The 18,495-nt window shown below is 44.6% G+C and overlaps 1 protein-coding gene across 1 annotated transcript; it reads right to left on the minus strand.

Moving 5' to 3' along the window:
• Positions 1-736: 736 nt before the first annotated feature.
• Positions 737-13,958, minus strand: KCNK16 (potassium two pore domain channel subfamily K member 16). Its single transcript, XM_074949115.1, has 5 exons — positions 12,965-13,958; positions 7,741-7,855; positions 6,941-7,107; positions 4,755-4,920; positions 737-2,808 (listed from the first exon to the last, which is right to left on the minus strand). Exons 1-5 carry the CDS (start codon positions 13,175-13,177, stop codon positions 2,591-2,593), a joined length of 879 nt encoding a protein of 292 aa, XP_074805216.1. The 5' UTR covers positions 13,178-13,958; the 3' UTR covers positions 737-2,590.
• Positions 13,959-18,495: the final 4,537 nt, after the last annotated feature.

An 18,495-nucleotide genomic window follows, 5' to 3' on the forward strand; every position in this document is an offset into this window, starting at 1 on the left:
TCAAAGGGGAAAAAAGGAAACAAAACGTTTAAAAAATCATTGCAGCAAAATGTTTCAATTGACCCAAACCAATTTTTTTCCCCATTTCTTGAACGTTTTTGAGATTTTGTCCCAATTGGGGAGGATACAGATTTTCAAATTCTTCAAAATACTTGTGGGATGGGAAAAGCGTTTGCTGCCCAGCTCTATTCAAAATCCTGTGGGTGGCACTGGAAACTGACAAAAATCATGTCAGTGTTGCTCTGCTATTGTTTGGCAAAGCCAAGGGCCGACAGTGGAGCTGTACTCTGATAGGAGGACTGGGCTGAGGAAGTGGAGACTCCAACTGCAAGCTGCCAGGAGGCGGAGGGGGGAGAGGGGGAATAGAGTAGCAGAGAGCTCTCCAACATGTAATGCACGTGTTATATCCCCGGTCTAGTCATCTTTGCACATGTTTAGTACATTGTGTGGCAGGCAGCACAGTGAAAGGTATTTTGTACACCTGCCTTTAGCCTATGGTCTGGCACACATGGTTTGTGTTGCCTAGGAAGGTGTGGAAGACTGGAGGGGTTGGATGGCATCTGGATCATATGCACAAGTCAGTACAACTTTATTTGGTACCTGATCATGTCATTCATACCAACTGCAGCCCACAATGTTTCATAGAGCTAGATAATATAAGACAGAATATAATATAAATTACAAAGACAGTGGTGTAAAGACAGCATCTAATGACTACATGTGAGCATTTGGTCTGATGGAGGGAAAAGACTGGATATAGGTAAGAGAGATTTTCAGATGAGAGTTGCAAAAATATGGAGAGCTAGCTAACTCACAGAGATACAAGGCAGCTGTTCCAGACCGCAGAGGCTACAGAGCAGATGGTTCTTGCACTCATTTAGGAGATTGTGTGAAGGGACAGAGAGGAGATCAGTGCTAGGAGAGTGGAGATAGACAAGAGCTGTAAGGTAGGCAAGTAGCAAGATCAGAATGAGGTGTAGAATGGGGTGATGATGTCTCGGGCCTTACTGAGTAAGCCCAATAACTGGGAGCTGTCCACTCTTATTTCCCAGCATTTCAGACTTGAGCACCCAGTCTGGAGTCTCCAGGTTCCAACCATCAGTGGGGAAAACAGGTACCAGGTAAGATGCAAGATCAAGCCTTTGTTGTGATTCCTGAGAACAGAGAATCCAGCAGAGCAGATGTGTGGGATGACTTTCACACCCTGTGCACTCCTTCTCCAGGCAGCACAATTTGCAGCAGATTTTATAGACATCTTCCCCACCGTGAAATATCAAATTGCTAGGTGAGAGACTGTCATATGGTGAACTGTAATCAATAAATCATGGGCCACTGCTCGTTAACTCTGTCAGCCAGGTTGTATTTTGGGCACACTGTACATGAAAGTTCCATTTATAACAGGTTTATAAAGGGTTAATAAGTTATTAATATATGTTATTAGCATGTCACATACAGAAGTAGCATATGTCATAATGGTTACAAGCATATCTGTAGAAGACGTTATTGATTAACTCTTTATAAAGTTTGTTGTATGTGGGACCCATATTTCTATGGTTCAGTGACAGGATCGTTCCAGACATGTGTGGCTTTTGTTTTGCTTTTCCACCTCCTTGACTGATGTAAGAGCTGTTACTCTTGGTTGAAAGCAGTTGTGAGAAAATCAGACTCCCTGTTCTCACCAACTAATGCTATGCATGTAACAGAGAGCAGGATTTGGAATGGGAGGAGTCGGCCAGTTTTGCTTAGGACTGAATGGACAGTACCGACTTCACATAGTCCATGAGAGTTTCTTAATGAATGGGCCTAAAGCAGGTACCACACATTGGCAAAGGATTTCTGAACTGGCAGGAAATAAGGAAGTCTGCTTGCATCAGTAGTCACTGAGCAAGGGACTGGTATTATCAAGGGACTTGGGAGATCAGAATTTGCTCTCAAATGCCTGTTTATTCCAGATGAAGTTCTTACAATGCAGACAGCTCTGGAATGGACAGTGTTTCTAAACAATTTTAAGGCGAAGCTTTTCAGCCCAGCTGGACAATGATAGAAATGTAATCACTGAACAATATAGGACAAAGCCTGCCAAGAGGTTTCAGAAAAAGCTTCATCTGATTAATGTGGTTAAACAGGTGGCCAGGCCTGGTCCTGTTTTTCTCATTGTGTCTGCTTGGAAGTGAAAGTCAGCTCAGCTCTCTTGATGTCAGATATTCCCACCCTAGCTGTGAGGCAGTCGCTATGGATTTCTGAAAGCCAGAGATCAACAGAATTCAATTCCAGTAGCTAAAGATCAAATCAGAGGGATGGTAATTAATTATTTCAGGGGAACTTGCACCAGGGGGTCGTTGAGTGGAAAGTGAGTGATGAATACTGGGATGTTTGTTTTACAGTCCCACTCCCTCAAAGGTTTTTATTCAGCTGCTGCCTTTACACTATGAAGGGCTTTCCTTTCTTCTGAAAATATCTTCTCCCTTGGAGATAGTCTGCAACCTGTGGTTTAGATCCAGCAGTCTCTTACCCAGAAAGCTTGCTTGGTGTGTCTGAGGTAGGAGCAGGGGAGCCTTGCTTTTTCTAAAGTGTTCTCCATGAGCCTCTCTCAGCTAGGTATGTGGATTCTGGGTTGATCAGGGTCATCCTCCATCTTAGTAATGGCTTCTTCTGCTGTGCCAGGCTTGTGCCACTTTAGCTGAAGGAATTTTTCCATCAGGTCAGCTCCCAAGTTAAAGACCAGAGCGAGCCAGGCCAAGCCAAAAACAATCCAAATTGCCGCCAGGCTCCTGTACATCGAGATGTAGTGCTTGTTAGGATCTGTGCCTGAAAAAAATGTGAAACTTCACGTTAGACTGGACCCCTGGGACTGGCAAACAACAGGCCAACCAGATGCAAAACACACATAATCTCATGCAAAGATCTACTGTGAGGTCATGTGAGCTACACAGATCCCACATACGAAATCTACTGTATGTGGGCATATGTACTAGAATGATTCACTTGTTTTCTTGCTCACGCCTGGCCTACACTAGAAAATTAAGTCGGCATAACTATGTGGTTCAGGACTGTGAAAAAGCCACACGTCGAGCAGTGTAGTTAAGCTGACCTAAGTCCCCGTGTATCCATCAGAGGAATTCTTCCGTCAGCCTACTACTGCCTCTCGGGGAAGTGGATTACCTACGCTGATGGGAGAACCCCTCCTGTCGACTTAGGTAGTGTCTACACTGACGTGCTACAGCAACACAGCTGTAGCATTTTAAGTGAAGACATATCCCCAATGTCTGAGGTTCGGCTTGGAGTAGATGGGATCAAAATTGTAAGGCCCATCTGCACACAGAACCGCAGGCTGGGAACGTGCTGCTTTATTTAACTGCATCACAACACAGTGAGGGGAAAACTCCCACTGACTAAACAAGAAGTAAGAGTGGCACGGAGCATAGCTCCATCCTAAACTACTCTAGGTAACCCATTTAACCCTATCATGACCACTTGACTATACCTGCTATACAGCTGGTAAATAGGACAAGAAAGTGATGTGACTGATTCACTCAATTTGTGGCATCTCCATGCAATCAAGCTGTTACTTTCATCAAACTTCAACTAACATGTGGTGTTTAACCTGAACCAGGGCTATGTAAAATTATTCATTTTAGCCCATGTTGATGGGAAATCAACCATGTTATAACCATATTAGAAAGGCAGTTTTAGTCTACATCTGGTTCTCTAACATGTTAGAATATTATTTTAGCCACACCCATGGTTTATTACACCCATGGTTTTTTCTGTAGCATGCACTATGCCTGAGTTCTGAACAGAGAGGACCAGATATTATTTGCTGAATACATTACCAAGCAAATAGTGTCATGTGCGTGTGTAGGGGGTGGGAGGGTGTCACTGATACCCATATGGCAGTTCTAGTGAATGAACGGTCAGTGCATCAGCTAAGCAGTGTAGTCAGTACTCCAGTCAACAACTTTGCTTAGACTCTAAGGACCAAATGCATCACTGATCTCCACAGTGTCACAGCCAGGCCTTATGGCAAAGAGGCTCTCACAATGCACACACAAAACTTCTGGGAAGTTTGGGGAGGATAAACCCCAGAGAAGGTGACAGAACCTGTTGTTCTTTCTACACATGTGGACATTCTATACCTCGTACGTTAAGTGTAGTGCTTAAGTGAGCTGGTGCAGAGAAAGGCCTCCTCTCTGGCAGTGACTCTAAGGCACAGCCAGTTCCCTTGCGGATTCTATGCTGCCATCTGGTACATTTTCTTATAAGGGCCTCTGCTTCCTACTAGTATTCACCCTGTAATTATAATCGCTGGCAGCTCAGTATTAGACATGGCTTGAGTCCTAAAAATGGTTGATAGAGTTTCTTGTCTACTCCATACGTGGGTGACACTAATTGGGATTGGATGGCTCGGAGGATTAGTAATGGGATATAGAGTCTTTCACCTCTACGTCTGTGGCTCACTCTAAACCAGATTGAGAACAGTTACTATCTAATCGGTGTTCAGTGGCCTGTGTGAAATGAATTTGGTGGGTCTTAGTCTAATTCTCAGTGGACAAGGATCCATACCCCTCACCACACCTGGCAATACTTAACCGCCTTGATGGCAATCTTAGTAGAGACATAGGGCCAGATTCTGATCTCACTTATGCCAGACTTGCACTGGTGTAACTTGTTAACTTCTGCAGAGTTACTCCCAATTTACAGTGGTCTAAGAACACAGGCCTATAAAATTCATCCAGCCCCACCCTGTTCATTACCTACTACATAGTCCCCAAATCCAATGGTGCTGAGGGTGATGAAGGTGAAGTAGAAGCCTTCTCCATAGCTCCAGCCTTCTACATAACTGAAGATCATAGGTGGGAATACTAGAAATAGCAAGGTCCCAGCGGTCAGAAAAAGGGCCAATGCCAACGTCTGCACTACCTGTAGGAGAGAAGGAAAATGGCAGCTCAGCGGCATTGAGTGTCTGTCATGGGGTGGTTGGTGGATGTTTTTTATTGTTGCTGGATTGTAGAAGATACAGTACCCCACAGAATCCAGTTATTGTGGGTACCAGTGGACAAGATGGAAGGGAGAAATGCTCATCCCCTTCTATGAACTGCAATCTGACCTGGTTATATTCTCTCCCTAGAGATACTAAAGCACTTCTAGTAATGCATTCATCAGCAGTAGTGCTAGTGCCAAGCATTCAAAAATCATGATTCAGGCCTCAAAAAATTGTGAAAGTTTTAAAAAATAATACATTAGGGGTTCTTTTTATTTGCCTTCTAGTTTCTGAGCCTTTTGGGTGAGCTCAGATCACATTTTCAAACATCTGTCCGCAACCAAGAGGACTAGGAACTAATTTTTTTTAAATGAAAGCTGAGATTTTCACATGACTCTAGGAGCTGGACCTTTAACAAAAACACCAAATATGTATGGCTCATGATAAAATGGCGAGAGTTGGCAACCATTGATGTCAATGGCCTTAGAACCAATACATGACTAATTCTGTGCATGCATTTATCTTGAATGAACTCACAGTCATGACTACTGAATTTGCAAGTCTGAAAGCGTGGGCCTTATTGTCTCTGCCTCAGTTTCCCCCTAATGTAAAATAGTTCATTACCTATCTCCCAGGGGTGTCGTGAGGATTAATAAGATAATGTCTGCAGACAGTTTTGAACAGAAAAAGTGCTAAATATTGCTATTGTTCATTCATTCGGGGGTCTGGGATGTAAGAAGTTTATCACACAAACCAACAGGGTGGGGGAAGGTGACTAGCCAGGAATGGCTAGAAAAAATAATCAATTAATTTCCTAACACTAGTTTAGAGCTAACCTACTTTCCTGGTCTGTGACTTTCTAAAGTGAATGAGCAGTTAAAGCAGGTCCTAGAGATGAGCGGTCCAGAGAGACAGACAGGCATAGAGACTCCATTTGGAGAAAACAGGATGTGCGAGAGGCTCTGAATGGGCCATAGATTCACCAAAGGGGCATTCATAGGTCGGATATCTGAGAGTCTTCTCTAATCTCTTTTTTCTTTGATTTCAGGAGCCAGCCACACAGTCTTTATACAGAAACATGGAGAACAAATTTTCTCCATTTACCTTGTTTTCCAAAATATGGATTGACTCAGACTGGCTAACCTACTGACAGGCCTTACCCACAGAGAGTGAATATCTATCTTAATTTAAAAAGAGAGTAACAGAGGGAAAATAATTAAGTGCCGAGTCGCTGGTCCAATTAGTGAAGGGATGTCAGATTAGAATGGACCAATAAAAAATGAAATTGTCTTGGCATACAGTAGAGCCTTAGAGTTACGAACGCCTGAATTATGAACTGACTGGTCAACCACACACCTCATTTGGAACCGGAAGTACGCAGTCAGGCACCAGCGGCATTTAACTATGTTAAATGTAAACTACTAAAAACATAAAGGGAAAGCAGCATTCTTCTTCTGCATAGCAAAATTTCAAAGATGGATTGATTGAATGTTCAGTTGTAAACTTTTAAAAGAAAACCACAACCTTTTCTTGAAAGTTACGAACATTTCAGAGTTACGAACAACCTCCATTCCCGAGGTGTGCGTAACGTTCAGGTTCGACTGTAGTTTAAAACTACTAGGGGCTGGGCACCAAAGGCCTGATTCAGTGCAGCACTTAAGTACATACTTGTAGTCCATCAAAGTCAATGGGACTTGGGCCCATGCTCAAAATTAAGGCCATGCTACCGTGTTTTGGGGAATCGAGGCTTAAGACAGGCAAATATCGTTTGAGCAAATTACTTCAAAGTCATCATCTATAAATGTGACATGCTAACTTCCTGATATAGAAAGGACACATGATTATTATGTCCCAGGAGATACACACAAATAGGCAGCAGCAAAGCCGGAGGTGCCACTTGTCTCAGAAAACCAATTAGCTTTAAAACAGAGGAAGACCAATAATAAATGAACACTGTACCCGTGCACGGCCTGGCTTGTGCACCCATCTCTCCAGAGTGATCAGGTGTGCATTGAGTCCTTTCCCCAGCTGATTGAGAAAGGCCAGGTTAAGCGGCACCCCAAACAAGGCATAAAACACACAGAACACCTGCCCAGCCACCGTACTAGGGGCCAAGTTACCGTAACCTGCAGTGAAGGAGAAAAAAAGGGACAATTACATTAAAAGGCTTTACAGTCAGTCTACTGGCCATGGGAGAACCTCCAAAGGCTTGGAAGCTCAGTTTAGTTCAGTTCCATTAAGGCCCAGCTTATCCACACCTTTCCAGACAGAATTCTGGCTGGAGAAAATGGCACAGCTGCTGATTGGGCCTCAAATCTTTGTCACTATCAAAAGAACACTGGACATGAAAAATTATTATTTAAAAATGTCTCATCCTTCCACATTAGGGGTCTGATTTTCAACCCACGTCTCCAATTTTGTGATGAATGCAACTAACTTGGTTTGCACAAGCAGATGCAGTACCTGTCTTGTACACACAGCGCAGTCACCCAATCTGCATATGCAAATGAAGGCTTTGCAGGTGCAAAATGGGCATGTGCCCACTTTTGAAGGTGCAATAAGCTGGGTGTGCAACACGAACATGCAGAATTGGAGGCTGGCTGAAAATGTGGCACTTTAAATATGCCCCACACTGATACAGACTCTCCTGACAGGTCTAGCCTATCCAGCTGTCACTAGTGATTCAGTCTTTCACAGGACAGTTGGAGGAAGTATCTGTTGACAGAGAAAGAGGTTAATAGGAAGAGAGGCTACCTCACCTATAGTTGTGACAACGGTTCCTGCAAAAAAGAAAGAATTGCTGAAGTCCCAGTTGCTGGGGTTGGTAGAATTTCCTTCTGGGTTGACCCCTTTCTCCCATGCTTCCAGGATGACCTGAAGCAGAAGAAGAGCAGAAGAAGCACAGGTGAGCAGCATGTATAGGCTCATGACAAATAGATTGTCAGGTAAAAGGATGGACAGGTGAGTGTTGATGGATGTCTCAAGCAAGCTTAGATGTGTAATAAGCAATGGAGTTTCTAGACAGATTAGAGTTTGACCAGAAGGACCTGATAAAGGTCTCTCAGTGGCTCAGCAAAGGCCTGAGGAGTAGAGCTGGCCAGGGGCCTGTGCCCTCCTTATAGGAGAACAGGAGCACTCAAGTATGAACATTTCAATAACTTGCTGGAGGATGAAGGGAAGGGAATGGAGGGGGAACTGAAAGTGCTTGAATTAGGGAAACAAAGTGATGATATACCATAAAAACAAAGGTGGCTCCTCCTCCATCCCTCCCACTCTCCATCTCATCCCAGACTTATGTGTGACTCATGCATGTTTGTGGGTGGAGCGGGAGGAGTGGCTGGCTCACCTCAACGTCCTGAGGACTAGTTCTGTTTTTAGTAGGGTGACCAGACAGCAAATGTGAAAAATCGGGACGGGGGTGGGGGATAATAGGAGCCTATATAAGAAAAAGACCCAAAAATCGGGACTGTCCCTATAAAATCGGGACATCTGGTCACCCTAGTTTTTAGCTATAGCGTCTCAGTATCTCCACCAATCATCTCCAGGCCTTTCCTTTCTGTCTGACAGCTTGGGGTTAACTAATGAGACATCCTGTGCTGCTCTAGACTGCTCTCACCTGCTGGGTGTTGCAGTGGGCCAAAGTCAACATGGGCAAAGGGAGTGCAGCTCCCCAAATTCAGTTGTAATGTGAAATATTTTACTTGTCTGTCAAAATCATAGAATCCTTGGGCTGGAAGGGGCCTCAAGAATTTGTCTAGTCCATCCCCCTGCACTGCTCAGAACTAACTATACCTCGACCATTCCTGGAAGGTGGTTGTCTATCCTGGTGTTAAAAAGCTCTAATGATGGGGATTCTACAACCTCCCCTGGAAGCCTATTCCAGTGCTTAATTACTCTTATGTTAGAAAGGTTTTCTTAATATCTAACCTAACTCTTCCTTACTGCAGATTAAACCCATTACTTCTTGGCCTACCTTCAGTGGACATGAAGAACAACTGATCACAGTCCTCTTTATAACAGCCCTTAACATATTTGAAGACTGTTATCAGGTCCCCCCTTGGTCTTCTTTTCTCAAGATTAAACTTCCCCTTTTTTTTAACGTTTCCTCATAGGCCAGGTTTTCTTTTATAATTTTTGTTGCTCTCTTCTGGACTCTCTCCAATTTGTCCACATTGTTCCTAAAGTGTGGCGCCCAGAATTGGATGCAGTACTCCAGCTGAGGCCTCACTAGTGCTGAGTAGTGTAGGACAGCAACCTCCTGTCTTACCTACAACACATACACTGCACAATGATATTAGCCTTTATTGCAACTGCATCACATTGTTGGCTCATACTCAATTTGTGATCCACTGTAACCCCTAGATCCTTATATCCAACTAAATGCCTCTGGGTGAATAGAATGTCGCTTGGCTGCTGTAATATTCCCTCCATAGGGCAGTGGCATCTGTTGGAGTTGTGAGGATCTGTTCTATTTTCCTCTCACCACTTTTGAGCTCCAAGGTCCTGGCCCTCACCCTTCTACCAGGTGATTGAATGAACCTCATTTGTGCACCCACCACCCAGCTCCTTAATCAGCAGAAGGGGTTGCTTCTAGAGTGACACAAGATCCACAGGGGCTCAGTGTGCTGCCCCAATAGCCATCTCAGCCTCAACAACCCAACAACCATGAGATCAGCACTAAAGGTTGGGGGATGATCATTCCAAACCCAAACCCTTGACTGCTGCTGGGGGCATTATCTCTGCAATGCCTCATTCCAGGACAATGTGGATGCACTGCTTCTGAAATGTTAGCTGAGCTGATGCACACTGAGTAATACAACTTTTGGTGGTTGGGATTTAATACCTTACATTGTTCTTTCAGTAACAATTCTTACAGCATCCAGGAATCTGCAAAGACAGTTAAGACTGTTCTGCATCTGGCCACATTTGATTCTCTTATAGTAGTGTTATTCACACTTTTCTCCCTTCTGTTAAGCTTTGTTCTGGCCATTAAAAACCTCTTCCAGGAGTTTGACAAATCAAAATATCCAAAATTACTGCTGTGTTTTTAAGTGGGAATGAGGAGAGAAGAATGACATTTCAAACTGCACTGAGGTACCAGTCACAGTCCTTTGCCACTCAGAATGCCTAAAAGAACCTCAGCTCTAACCCACGGCCCACAAGGAGCAACTCTCTGTTCTCCGCAGTTCAAAGCACAAATGCTCAGAAGTATAATCTCCACTAAGATGCACATGCCAAGTGCAGAAGGAAAATGCCATGCATTTTTAAAACACCTTTTAAATACTCCAGCCATAAACACCCTCTCTAAGCCATCACATCCATATCCTGACACTGTGGGTCATATCTTCTGGTGTGGTCTGGCTGCTTTGTGACTCCTGCTTGCAGGGTCTGGCTGTGGCGGCGACCTATCCAGACCCAGCCGGATCATTCCAGTGTAAGAAGGATCCTCTGGGACAAAACATTAGCAGAATGGCTTCTACCTCCTTCCACCCCTGATGCTGGGGTAGTGGGGTGTGGCTGGGGAAAAGGCGTGTAGCTGGTATGCTCCAATGCTGCACCAATCTGTCGCTGCCTTTTTGGTTCTCTTGGGACCATTAGCACCCAATGTAAATTAGAGCAGCCCTCCGTAAGGGGACCAGCCCTGTATAGAGCTATCACAGGAGCTGAACAGAGCAAAGGTGAACTTTATACCACTTTTTATTCCTTCCTCCCCACATGCACTGCATTCTCCTTAGCCATAGCCGAGGGTTTGGCCCTGTGTGTCAGGATTGATGTTATCTGACAAATGGCTGGAAGCGTGGGCCTGGGCAGAAAAGTGACTGTAAAAATGGCTCCTCTTTATGCAGCTATTCTGCTTCCTGTCTGTATCTAGGGTCAGTTCCACTTCATTTTCTGACACAAAATACGTTTTTACCAGAGATGGGCCCAGGTCACAAAGTTTTATGTGAATTTCCCGATGTTCTAGGCTCTTCAGATCAGGCCAATCTCAGTGTTTCTCCTTCTAGCCCTGCAGAACCAACACCGCTAATGGAGATGGAACAACAGGAATCTGCTTCTTGCAGTATCAACTCAATTGTTAATGGAGGTCAAGTCCAAACATTGTTACTGGAGATAATGTATGAGCCAGAAGCAACACTAACTTTTGACTCTCAGATCCCAGGGGGTGGAGTTGCAGGGCTGGGAGTCAGAAAGTCCAGCTTTTCCATTTAACTGAGCAAAGCCAACCCCGTGACACTGGCACACATTAAGCATGGAGCTGCAACAATGCCTTTTACACAGTCACTTTTCAGAGTAGCACAACACTTTAGATTGGGTAGACAGGTGCCTCATGACTGAACAGGTAGACAATAAAGACGACCGACAGGTGATGATGGCTTCTTAGCAGTACTCTCAGAGCTAGGGATTCAATTTTGGAATAATTTTATTCCTTCTTATTAATAATAGCTGGAAATGTGTCTAAAAGGCGTTGTGACGGATGACACACAGTTCTCTGCTTGTCCTTCAGAGCGCTCCCTGTGATCTAGTGAGCTGTTTCTGAGTGAGTCTTTTCGAGTCTGATACATGATATCTGATACTTTGGTGCCCTCTGCTGGTTCTTTCCAGAACAGCTAGCAGTTGAAACATTCTTTGTGTTCAATACAACCAGAGACTCAGCAAAATTCTTCTCTCAATGATACCAGTGCAACCCCTTTAGTTTGAATATAGTTCTATTGGTGTAAGACAGGAGAATTTGGCCCCCAGGGCGTGTCCTAGGTTATTAGGAACTGAACTAAGTAACACATTATCCCAGTATACCAATTGGGCTTAGAGCTGGAGTCATCATTTCTCTGCATCTGGGCATCAGGGCTCTCTTCTCTGTCATGTTCTGTGCCGTGCAAAGCACTCAACAAGTAATACATCATAGTATTAGTAATTACCCAGTGGTCTTAATGGAACAAGGTTCAGGCAGATTCATTCACTTCCTGTTACCTTTGTGATCTGTACTTCACTCTTCTATCAAGTCCATCTACTATGCCTGCCGGGCTCTCTGTTGATCCAGGAATTGATCGGTGGAAACCCATCAGACCAAGAGTACAATGCAAACAGGCATCCTGTGTGGAGTAGTTTAATGGCCTTACTGAAATGGTTAGCAGAAGGAAAGGCTCCCAGTCTGCGGATGGAGAAATTGCAAGCCCGAAGAAGAGCTCTCATTGATTCAAGGATTTCTTATTGCCCTGTCATTGCATACTACAACCAAGGAGCACAGCTTTCAGTAACCTTAGAGGGTATTGCAGCTGGTCTTGAAACTGTTTTAAGTTTAAAACCCATTTATTTAGAGTGCACATTGGACCAGATGCAAGTATATGTTGTGTTGGTTCCTCTAAATGACAAAGTAAATGAGTTAAAAGATCTCACTGTACATGCTTTCACTTCTGTAGACCTGGTGTCAAATACTGCCTGAGATAACAAATGAAATGGAGTTACACATCTTAACCTGGTACCTTGTGGACGTTTACTCACTCACCAAAAACATAGAACAATATGGCACAGTTCATGGCATTTGAAAGGGCTAGAGCTGGAACAGCAAGGGGTGCTGCAGGACAGGGTCCAGGCAGAGACATGCAGGGACGATACAGGTCTGGGCTGAGATGCATCAGCAAAGATGCTTTTCTTCCTTAAGGTTTGCAATAGTGTTTATGAGTGCAGTACCAAAGGGCTGAGCTGGGCACAGGACTGGGAGAGGGGAATCATGGTGAGGCAGCTCTGAGTTGCATCAGAAGAAATGTGTGTTTGGGGAGCCTCACCGTGGAAAAAGCAAGACATGCTGTAGGTCAGGATTGAAATGGCAGAACTGTGTGGAGGGAGCATCTGCCTTTTTTTAGACAGCTAGTTCTTTAATTGCACAGATGTTAAATCGACCTACGCATTTTTAGTAAAAATGGATAAACCCTCCAGGACCAGACTGAGCCTTGAGCTCAGAGCTGGGCAGCCCGCTCCTCTTACCTGCACAAACTGCTCCAGGGCTTGCTTGTCCAAGCACGTGTAGTTCTGCAGGAACTTGAGTTTCTCCAGCTGGAATTGGTCCCGAGACTGGGCCTCTGCCTGCTTCTCCAGCAGCTGGAACACCATGGCCCCCAGGAGGAGGTAAAAGAGATACCCCAGCACCAGCACCAGAGTCCAGTTGATCCGCCGGCCCCGCACCACGAGGTGGGACATGCTGCTGCTGTGAGGTGGCAGGCAGCTCTCCCTTCTGAGCACTCACTGGGTTAATGTGCCGCGAGGCACACTGCCCCCAGCACCAAGGAATCACACGGTCTGTTTAAACAGCTTAAGGGCATCAGGCCTGTATGAAATGAAACGAGTGCAAATAGCATTCATCCCCCTTCATCTTGTCTTCAGCCAGGAATGTACTAACTGGTGAGCCCTTGCTAGGTAACACGAATGTTAATCAGAACGCTTTACCCTTATAAAGTATCTTTTCCTCCAAGAATCTCAACAGGCGTTACAACTCTTGATGGCTGAAGCCCCACAAAACCCCTGTGAGGTGGGCAGCATTCTCCTCATTTTCTAGAGCAGGGAACTGGGGCCAGAGGTGGTAAGTGACTTACCCAAAGTCACACAGTGAGTTGATGGCAGAGCCAGGAAGAGACTCTCACAGTCTTGACTTCCAGCACCTTGCTCTAACCACTAGACTTCAGTACAAGGCAGCGCTATAATCTCTCTAGTTAGAGGAGACTCCCCAGAACAGAGAAGAGCATGGAGCTGAAGGCATTGAAAAGTCAGTAGCTGTAGGCTGTACCATACAAACATTGGTGGCATCACTGAACACAACAGGAGGAAGCTCACAAACATGCTGAGTAAAGCTTGGTGGCAAAGCAGAGTGTCGAGCAAGTTCAGTCCTCTCACTGCCTGGCTTGCTGGTTCCAAACTCTTTATCGGTGGACTCCACGCCTGGAAAAGCCCTTAGTCTGTAGCTTCAGGGAATGATTCACTCATCTTTGCTGCTGCCGCTCTCCAGGTTGCCCTTTTAATCCAAATGCACAAGGGGAAGGAGGGCTAAAGGTTAATCATTAGCTAAAACGGTCCCACAGACTCAATCATGGGAGTCTTAATGATTTTCATGCACTGGAAGGGAGCTGGAGTTTTGTATTTTACAGGAGAAAGAGCCAATGGTATCTTGGCCAAAATGTGGCTGAAAGAAAACACAGCCAAGGCAAGAAAGCCACGTCCGGTGCTGTGGTTTTGTTATCAAACCTCCTTTCTGTTCAAATGCTCTGGATAATGGTTTCCTTCCTTTGCTTAGTGTTTAGGGTTTTTTCACCAGCCTTGAAGTGGTGCTTGGGGAAGTAGACTAAAGGCTGTGACGGGTCACATCCCCTTCTGGGAGAATCTTCACATGCTTCATTTGAACGGCTGTTTGTAAGAGCCAAATCCTGTTGTCCCATGTCAGAATGAGGGTTGGCTGACTGGCAGCAGACTGGGTGTAGCTCAGCCTCGGAAGCTCCTGAAAAGCTGCCTTACGAATATAGCACCTCTTGGACTTGGCTCAGAGCATAGGTGGCTGCTCTGTTGCTGGGTGGCTGAGAGGGGAGGAGGGGGCCTGGTAGAGAGACGCCATACTAGAGGACCCTCCAGAGGGTTAGAGTCTCTGTTCTCTGGTGATTCCTCAGCTGAGAAGAGGGAGAGAGGAGCCAGAAGCTGAAGTGAGATTGATATTGCCAAAAAACAACAAAACCTCCCAATGCAAATAGTAAAGCAAATGGTCTAGAGACACTGAACCGCTAGCTTGCTCCACCGCTGGAAGCAGAACTTCTGGTGGCTACAGTGAGGGCCAGGGCTTAGTCCTAGGGAGGGATAGCTCATGGGGGGAGGGATAGCTCAGTGGTTTGAGCATTGGCCTGCTAAACCCAGGGTTGTGAGTTCAATCCTTGAGGGGGCCATTTAGGGATCTGGGGCAAAAATTGGGGATTGGTCCTGCTTTGAGCAGGGGTTTGGACTAGATGACCTCCTGAGGTCCCTTCCAACCCTGATATTCTATGATTCTATGACCCATAGCAACAACCGCTGTGTTTTCTCCGCTTGCACACAGGAGAGGCACAGCCTATTTGTTATGGATTGTGGGGGCTGTTGTACACACGTGATCTGGGACCAGATTATGTGAGAGATTCCCTGTCAGAGTGGCTGCAAAGCACTTGCTACTGCAAATCTGCATACTGAATGTCTGATAGCTGGGCTCTTTCATTTCAACAGAGCAGGAGGCTGTGCTCTCTCACCAGAGGGGCCCTTGCCTCTGGGAGCTCTTCCTCTTGGCAGAGCCATCCAAACCTAAAGTTAGCAGCTTTCTGGGATTGCTGCCAATCCATTTATTTTGCTGAGCATTTGATGAACTGGGTTAAATTCCCACAATTGAAGAAGTAGTCATGGTGAAATGTGTGACAGAAATTAGTTAAATGAATGACCAACGAAACAAATGGTCTGCGCAAACCAGTCTAGAACCTTTCTTCGGTTAGAAAGAGTTCAGAGATGACAATGATCCACGTTCCCTAACAGGCCTTGAATTCTTTTCAACAAGGGGACCCAATTATCAGACTTCGAAGCCTAAATCAATATGTCCTGGGAGAAACATCTGGCGATGCTGGTGGAGGAAAGATGGTTGCATGAGAAGGAAAAGTCCAAATAGGTATGGCTGTTATGGGTGAGACTCTTAAGTGTCTGGGGCTTTGATAAACTGAACCTCCAAATTTGTTGAGGTTTGTTCATCACAATACTTGAGACACTTGTAGCTGAACTGCCTTATGCATGCATCAGAGATGGACCCCATTTGGTTGGGCTGAATGAAAAGGTTTCTAATGGCCTTTGATAGGAGGCGATATTATCTTTAATAATTAACTATTACTTAAAAAGCATTTCCAAAAAGTAGGCACCAAAAATCAATTAATTGAAAATAAAATGTACAAAGCAGCTGTGGCAAAGTTGAAAAGAGACCTGGAACATATGATAAGAGATGTCCTGAGGATGAGGGTTTCAGTAGGAAAAAGAAAAAAGCAAATCGATTGCGTGTGCAAGAGAGAAAATGCAGAGTAAATACACAGTTGGGGATGAGGCGCTTTCTGGCTGAATGAGCTTGGAGATAAGTGCAAGGACAAAATTGCACAGCGGCCATTTAACAAAGATATTTTCACATGCATACACAGCTCCATGCAAGTGAACAGAACAGTGTGTTCTGAAACTTGTCGAATAAAACACGAGAGAAAATGGTCACGCTGTGTCTGCCCCTGTCATATCCTCCCATGGAAAAATCACATTTCTGATGAGGAATCGATTAGAGATCTGTCCCCAGCAGAGACAGTTGTAGGGCTTAAGGAATGCCTCTTGGATTTTGTTGGTTTTGCTCTAGAATCTGTAAATGTCAATGTATTTCTTTTTTCCCCTTGATCAGTATAACCTCCCCAGTTCCCAACCAATTGTTACCACTGACACATGGATTTTCAGTTTCAAAATGTTTTAAAGACACTAAAAATGGAGTGAGAAAACCTGTGATTTGAAACTTCTCCCATTATTAGAGACAAAGGATGGGAGAACTCAGTTGTGTTTATCATTTATTGGTTATAGTATCGTAGCATCTAGCAGCCCTGGTGACGGGCCAGGACACCACTGTGCTAGTTGCTGTACAAACACACAACAAAAAGATGGTCCGTACTCTAGAGAGCTTAAATCTCTAAGTAAACCCTCTGGATCTTTTTTTTTTTTTTTTTTTTTTTTGGAGGGGGAGAGTTGCTGCCCTTTTTTTTTGTTTTGTTTTTTGTTTTTTTGAGTTTTTCAATACAGTTTTCTCCTAGATTGAAACCATTGTTTTCCAAGGGAAGCTCATGCAATGGAATTTGTAAAGAGTCTCACTGGAAAGGTCTTCTTGTCCTAGTTCTAGGTTACACCAGGGTGAACAAAAACCCAACCCAAACCAGAAGTCCCCAATCAGCAGCCCAGAACTCATGTTTTGCTAGACCCAAATGGAATTCAAACCTACAATTTTGGAGTTTAAACTGAGAACTCATGATGTCTGAGTGAGTTCTGAGTTTGGTAGAATGAGCTCACCACAACCCTCTTGCCCCAAGTGAGACCAAAATATTGTAAGGCCTCCACATGACAAGAATTCAATAAAGGAATGTGCTAAAATAAGATTGGAAACCTCCTTCTGATGACCAGATGAAGTATAAGGTCTAATCCCACTTCTTTTGTTGTTCTTTGTGTACAGATTTTTTTTTAATCACAGCTAGCTGGGATGGGAACAGATTAACCTATCACTGGCAAACATACACTTCTGAGCCTCTACCTTCTACTATGAATAACAACAAACAGTCGATAAACTGAAAGAAAGGGGAAAAATACACTTCAGTGATGTTCCCTTCCATACATGCCACTGCAGTAAATTCCCATCCTAGACTTTCCACGTATTGTTGTTGGAGAAGGAAATGGTTTCTTCATCCAGTGTCCTCCTTTCACCTTGGCTTTGATTGGAATAGCAAAATGAGTCTTAGCTCTGTGTGAGGACTACTTCTGCCAGCCAATCCACTGGCGCAGACTGAAAGAACTTCACTCTCTTATGTGAGTGGCATTGCGACCTGGCACATGGGGTCGCAATATGATGGAGGGGCAGCTGGGACAAATTTGAGTGTCAGGGGAAGTGCGACTCTGGGCACTAGGTCACAATGTCACTCATTCAAATTTGGGATGGCAGCCCTCCATCGTGACGGAGAGGTGCCGGGGCCAAATTTGAGTGGTGGTGCGACCCTGTGTGCCAGGTCACAACACCGCTCATTCAAGTGGGTGAAGTTCTTTCTGTTTGCAAGCAAATCTGCATTGGTTAACTAAAACAAAATGTACTTCTTTCCTCCCTCCCGACTCCCCCCATGAATTTGGACCTAAGGCATGTTCCTAGTTTGCCGATGTGCTAATCTGGCCCATGCATTAAAATCTGGTCCTGAGCTCGGAAAAATTCTAGGGCTTTACAAAAACATTTACCATAAAAACTGAACTTGGGAGGCTCCCAGCAGAAATCTCATGAGAACGACTCGTGCAATTTCAGAGCTGCGGGTCCAAACTTGAACCCAAGCATGGATTCAGTCTTGACTCTGAGCCCTGAATCCTTGCCCAAATCTAACTTGGATCCAGATCTGAATGTTTCCTTCTTGGCTCATCTCAACTACTATTAATAATAGACCTTCGCTGTTCCATTTGGGCGTGAAGGATCACTGACCCCAAGTGGCCCAGACTATGACACAGAGACCGTGAGATCTTCTGCAAAGCATGGACACCTATATGATTTCTAGGGTTGTGATCCACTTGACAAATCACGTTACACTAGCTACACTAAACAAATGAAATCTCCCAAATCCCCCAATTCTGTTGAGTCCATCTCTGGCATTGCTCTCAAAATTCCAAGTCCTAAACATGGAACACGGGCTTTCAAAATATAGGACAGCTGCAAAATAAAGGACACACCTAAAAAAAAAATAGCCAAGGAAGCTTAAATTGAT

Source organism: Natator depressus, chromosome 3 (genome assembly GCF_965152275.1).
Source record: "Natator depressus isolate rNatDep1 chromosome 3, rNatDep2.hap1, whole genome shotgun sequence".
Lineage (NCBI taxonomy): Eukaryota > Metazoa > Chordata > Testudines > Cheloniidae > Natator > Natator depressus.

Bases quoted from the DNA above. Each gene is read 5' to 3' on its own strand.
- KCNK16 (XM_074949115.1), bottom strand. From the start codon at position 13,177: ATGTCCCACCTCGTGGTGCGGGGCCGGCGGATCAACTGGACTCTGGTG. The intron at 7,108-7,740 runs GTGAGGTAGCCT...CCTTCACTGCAG, and splicing joins AACCGTTGTCACAACTATAG to GTTACGGTAACTTGGCCCCT. The intron at 2,809-4,754 runs GTAATGAACAGG...CATTTTTTTCAG, and splicing joins ATTTGGGGACTATGTAGTAG to GCACAGATCCTAACAAGCAC.